Source organism: Cynoglossus semilaevis, chromosome 20 (assembly GCF_000523025.1).
Source record: "Cynoglossus semilaevis isolate Cse_v1.0 chromosome 20, Cse_v1.0, whole genome shotgun sequence".
Classification (NCBI taxonomy): Eukaryota; Metazoa; Chordata; class Actinopteri; order Pleuronectiformes; family Cynoglossidae; genus Cynoglossus; species Cynoglossus semilaevis.
Genome location: NC_024326.1, coordinates 5430517 through 5436780, shown reverse-complemented (window position 1 = coordinate 5436780; position 6264 = coordinate 5430517). Strand labels below are relative to the sequence as shown.

The window sequence follows — 6264 nt, the reverse complement described above, 5'->3', positions numbered from 1 at the left end:
AAACCTCTTTAGAGGACGATGACGCCACCAGGTGTTCATTAGCAGGTACACACATCACCAACATGTCTTAATACTTTTTGACTCACCCTTGCAGTCCCAGGACTGAAACCAAAGTCAAATTAAAAAAACGTCCAATGTTATTTTGGTTTGTGTCCCTCCTCCCCTTCATCGTCTGCTCCCTCCTCCCCCCACCCTCCCCCGCTCTCCCCCGGCTGTCCTGCCCTTCCCTCCTCTCCTCTACCTTCTCCAGGGCGACACCTTTCTATTAATACCATCCTTCATCTGAATACCCACTCTCATTACCGCTTGTCGCGTCCAAAATGACCCCTCTCACCTCCCCCCTCCCTCCCCTTCCCTCCTCCTCCTCACACTGAAACCCATCCCATAATCACCGCCAACCCCATCCTCCTCACTTTTCTTTTCCTTACTCAAGTCTTTTCTTCTGGGAGGGCCATAAAGAGTCAATAACGTACAAACCCCCGGAGGCGAGCGCTCCTCCAGAAGCTCCGGATGCTTCTGTCCGACTGCCAAAGCAATTAAATCCAGGCCAGTCGGTTTTTTTGGACCAAATCCTTCCAACCATTTCACCCTCCCTTGTTGTTTTTGAGTCGGAAAACACAAAGAGTTCTCCCATTATTACAAGGCTGAAGCTGCCGTTAGCATCAACACAACAACAGGCTAATGGCCTCGCCGAGAAAATGACGACAGAGGAGAGGATGCAGTGGAAATAAAAGGAGAGTTGGAAAAAAAAACAATCACTAAAACCTGAAACTGCTTTGAATATTCGTCGAATGAACGTATAATTAAAAAAGATTAGGATAAAAAAAAAGAACTTTTTTATGTGTTGTAAAAGAATCCAATTTTAGCCATAATGTACCAGAGCGAAAGGCTAAACGAAGCTAACGCTAACCAATCCTGTCAGTGCCAGCACAGGCCCCCGAGCCAGATGTTGGAGACTGCAGTCTTACCTTATTGAGGACGATGACGGCCTCGTGGTTTATCCCCGTGATGTTGAACGTGTCCCCGCTCTCTCCATCCAGGATGGTGAACTCCATCCTGGCGTTCTCACCCAGGTCGGCGTCCGTGGCGGAGATGCGTCCGATCTCAGCCCCGGCGACGGCCAGTTCGGAAACGGAGAAGGACCACATACCTGTGGGAGACAAGGAGGAACAGAGTGAGGAGGGAGGTGGGGGAGAGACAGCCGTCATCTGTCAGCGCCCGCTAAAGCTTCATTTGTCAGTCCAACATTCAGTTTGGTCTTTTCACGGCGGCGTTCCTACCTGGGAATTCATCACACTTAATTCCAGATAAGGAGCCATTTATTTCAGGAGAACTGAGAGGATGAAGGAGACGGATTAGGGAGAAAAAAGGAGAGGGAGTTTGTGTGTGAGCTCTCCATTTTTGAGATGTTATTGAAAGTAAGATAAGATGTGGCCTGAAAGCCCGCTGCTAACTGAAGAGAAACGCCAAGATTAGAGACGGAGACGCCGGCGTCTGCTGCGGAACATGACAAGAACTAAGTGCTCATCACAAACACCAACTTTTCCCGGTCCCTGCAGGCGTCCGCTGCGTCCTCCTCCTGCTCACGAGTAAGAAATCCAGATAACAGGCGCCTTTCATGGCGTTTGAACGGCAGTCGTTCTACAGTCAGTGTTTCTGAAAGCGGCACATCCTGAATCCTTCTGCTGCCTTGGCGTTTCACAGACTCAGAGAACGGATGAGGATCTGGGGACGAGCACGTTGGCCAAACTAATTCACACAAATATCCTGCTGCAACACTTGACTTCAGAACCGACCCCTTTGTCCGACTGACCTGTGACCTGTGACCCGTCGACGTAGAGTTGACCAATCACACGTCAGCATCAGTGATTGGTCGATCAGTGCAGCATTTCTACTTTATTTTTCTGTCCCACACAGACAGGCCGCGGCAGCAGCAGATCAGAGTGGGTGGGAGAGGACAGAGACTGAGGGAAGGGAAAAGTAAGATATTTGTGTGTTTGTGTCTCTCTCTCACACACACACACACAGATTCATTCAAACAACGCTGTTATCTGCACAGCTGAAGCCAGAGGAATCAGACAGACCTGGAGGAGAACAACATCTCACACCAGCACTGACAGAAGAACAGATAGGACGATATCAGAGCCACCGACGAGTCCTGACGAGTCCTGACGAGTCCTGACGGGGGACGGGGGGTTATTTTCACTTTGTGGATCAGTTATTACGCCTCACACATCAATGACAACTTTTGGCAACTAAAAATGTCCTGCTAAGATCGAGTACTGCGGTCTCTGTCAGAGACAGAGATCCAAGCAGAGGACGAGGCAGTTTTTTATATCTCCAAAAAAAAATCAAAAATAAAAATCACACAGGTGCTTCCCCTCCAACAGGTCTCTGTTGTCAGCGAACACTGGTCCAGTATCAACACTTTTATTCAATCTGGTCTGCAACCCGTGGCTCCTGAGCCCCACGCGGCCCTTCAGGATCTTTGTGTCGGGGCGACGTTGGTGGTTTATATCTGTGAGTTCTCTCAGTGGGACGAGAGGGGGCGGCGTCTGCAGCACTGATGTGTGTCAATAATCCATTTATTAAGTATTTCTCAATTTCTGGCTCCACCTGCAGGGAGAACGGGGAAGGACACGCTCTAGAAAAACACAAGACAACTGTCCCCAGGATTCTGCAGACTGGTTATTAAACTGAGAACAAACAAAGGAATCAGAAACTATAACGCGGCACCATTAGCAGAGATCGTTGCGATGATTTTTCTCAGCCGACAAACACAAGATTGTTAACGCGGAGGTGATAATCACCAGGACAACTCTGAAAACACAGCAGCCCAGGAGGATTTGACGGGATTAGAACAAAGTCCTCCATGATCAACAATAAAACCCCACTGATTCTCTCTCTCTCTCTCTCTCTCTCTCCCTCTCTCTCCTAAATTCTCTGCTCTTACCTAATATAACTGACTGTAATTGCTGGGTTATCGTAGCAATTATCTCCAACCTAATATCATTATTTGTTTGTTATTCCTCCATTCGTGCCGACAGATTATCACTGAAGTATCATCTGTGTATAATTGTGTCCCACGCTCTCAGATCTCAGTCCTGTTTCCCTTTTCATCACATCACTGTCGGGTGGAAACATGCCAACTCATTTCCAACCCCCCCTCTCCTGCTGCGTTGTTTTAAAGTTGTTAAATCAACAAGTCGTCCCTTTTCTGGCCGAGGCCAGAGAAAAGTTTCAGGAGGGGAACAATAGGTCAAAGGTCAGCAACAGGAAGCTGAAAAAGCGGCGTGAAAACTAGTTTCAAATATGATCTCCTGAAACCACAGTGAAAGTTGTTAGGTGTCCAAACTAAGGTACTCTAAGTTCCCCCAGACGTTGGAGACGTGTCCTGACGTGTCTCAGACAAGTGCGCAGTAATGACTTCAGTGAATGACTGATTTAATATCAGCCGACAGTGGATTTTTATAACCACGGCGTGTCAGCCACTACTGACGAGTCCACGCGCTCTTAATTTGGCGTCTTATTCTGAAGGGCTGGGTTTCAACAACTTCCCCGTGTCACTTCATTTAAAGGGGAGGAAGATGGAGGGGGGGCGGGGGCAACAATGAGACCAGCATCAGGGCAAAATGAAGACAGAAAACGAAGCGATCTCTACAGCCGCAAAACTGAAAGAAAAAAAAACCCACCACAAATGTCCAGAAGGGCAGATGATGACAGCTTTGCCTCCTGGCCATTTCGGAACACTTCTGGGCCTGGAATCATTAGCCGTGTCTGGCAGCACTCTCCCCACTGGTGTGCGCTTTAGTGTGACAGGCTATTTTCTACACAGCGCTGCTTATTATGGCACGATAGCAGCTCTGAGAGAGAAGTTCCTGCATATGTATCAGCATGTACCGCCGTGTCTTCATGACAGTCCCCAAATATGAAGCACACCTGGAATCACCGGGGACACGGACGATGTCAGTCGCCTTAAATAGCTCATTGGCCTCAGGTACAGGTGGCGCTACACACTTCCTCTACGCCAATTACAAACAGACACAGTCACCGCAGCATCAGGCTGAACTCATGACTCTGAAGACTGGGCAAGTCATTTAGTTTAGTGGAAATACATTATTTTAAAGCCATTAGATGGCGCCAGTTGAAAATAAAGGCTTTTTCAAGAAACTAAACGTGAAGTGAGATGAACAAAATAAAACCTGAGAAAATAAAACAAAATTAAATTGCAACCTGAGTAATTCAAAAACTGATTGACATGTTGGAAAAAAGGACAAGTCCACTGGGGGGCGACACTTCTTACATTAGGTGAAGACTAATTCTGTACAAACATAACTAACTGAAGCAGTAAATCTGCACACACAAAACACAGCAAATATTTCAGCACCAGGAGCTGTCCACAGCCTGACTGTTGGGACTGATGAGGAAACTATGCACTTCCACTTCTTCTGGTCAGGACACAGATGTTTTATTGACCATTTAAACCATGTTTCCAGACAGTGGAGCACCAGTCACTGACCACCAGTCACTGACCACCAGTCACTGACCACCGCCCTCGACCGCTGCCTCCGACTCGTAGTGTTTCCATCAAGGTCTCACATTATTTCACACGTGTCATTCAGACTCTCTCCACTCACACTCACTCTGCAGTGAAAGAACTCACTCACAGCCAGTGATTTAAGGTCACTCACACAACTTGGTTCGTGATCGTCGTCTCTGAAAAGTGTTTAATGAGAGTTGACTGTAAAACAAAACCCTGGGCCGCTCTCTGTCATCCTGCGCTCTTCACTTCCTCCGTACAGATCTTACAAACGTATTATTCTTCAGCCTGACGAACCGCCGTTAATTTGAAGAAAAGTTTTCCTGCCGCTCCGTGTCAGGGAGAATCCATTTACAGAACGAATGACGCCGCAAATATTTACAGGGAGGAGATGAAGATGAAGAAGAACGAGGTCAAAGTCAGATTTAATGAGTCTGAACTATTTGATAAAGATCTATTTGTGAAACAACTTGACCCTAAATAACCCATGAAAAATAATGAGATTAAATATTTTAACCCATCGACTGCCAGTGTTTTAAAACTTGCTCCAGTTCTTGAGAAAAACAAACAAACAAACTATAGTTTTTTTGGTGAAATAAGATTTCTTTCCTGTCCTTCACCATCCTGCTCCCTCCTATAGGGGTCACCGCTGCAGCTGATCCATCAGCAGTGGTTCAGGCTGAGACTTTCTGGCTCTAGTGCAGAGAAAACTTTGAGGTAAGTGTTCCAGACCCTGATGTTCTTCTGACAGTTTTCTCCTGCCTTCATCTGGGGAAAAGAAAAAACCATCCAAGGTGCAGAGAACCTGAACAGAGCTGTGACCTTAACGACACCCAACACCCCGGGGATGAATTAAAGCCCTGAGTGTGAGCCAGGCCTTATCAAAAGCCATCAGTCTCTGACCTCACTGACGCCCCCGCTGGCCAGTGAAACCCCCTGCAGATTACAGGGGGAGCAGTGGAGCAGGTGGGAATGTAACGTTCAGTGTTTGAGACACGTTCCCCAACTGGGAGAACGGATCAGTGAGAATTAGAAGACTATAACTGTGATTATATAATCTGATTATACTCAGATTGAAACTGCGATGCTTCGTCAGCTCTGGTGCTGCTACATTTCTTCAGCTGCTTCAAATATCTGAAGAAAAAACAAACAAACAAAAAAAGCTTGATAATCAGAAAACCGTCCATAAACTCTGCTGCAGACGCCCACGTCGGCCCCTGCAGGCGTCTGCCCACACGAGTGGGGACATCGTGTTCCAATGAATCTACACAAAACAGGAGTTTTATGTGGTGTGACTCCCATGCTCACCATCTGGCCGCTGACAGAGGAAGCAGAAGGCTGAGACGACGACGACGACGACGACGACTCGCACACAAACAGGCCTGTTGCTAATGAGACAGCAAATTAGAGAAACTCTTATTTACCAGTCAGAGACGGGGGCTTCTATTGATCTGAGCTGGAGACCCCAGCAGGACACAACACCCCCCCCTCCCCCCTCTCTCTCTCTGTCTCTGGTCACAGTTTCAGGAGGACAGTGACAGCAGGTGTGATCCGTCAGATCAGACCACAGCCAGTCATCATCAGGTTTCCTCAGACTCCAGAGAACAGCAAAGAACACAAGTCGTACATCCTCTCCACCCGTGATGGAAAAACAGAGCAAATAAGACAGTGGACTCCAACACATATGGGGGGGGGGGGGGGTTTGGGAAAGGGACGGCGGGCCT

The 6264-nt window shown here is 47.6% G+C and overlaps 1 protein-coding gene across 1 annotated transcript in view; it reads right to left on the bottom strand.

Annotated features, from left to right (window-relative positions):
* Positions 1-395: 395 nt before the first annotated feature.
* The window catches only part of LOC112488730 (cadherin-24-like), a 35095-nt gene continuing 29226 nt past the window's right edge, over positions 396-6264 (bottom strand). Inside the window, exon 4 of the mRNA XM_025066341.1 lies at positions 396-1150. Within this exon, the coding sequence (XP_024922109.1) occupies positions 906-1150 (245 nt within the window). The 3' untranslated portion in view covers positions 396-905. The remainder of the gene's footprint in view (positions 1151-6264) is intronic.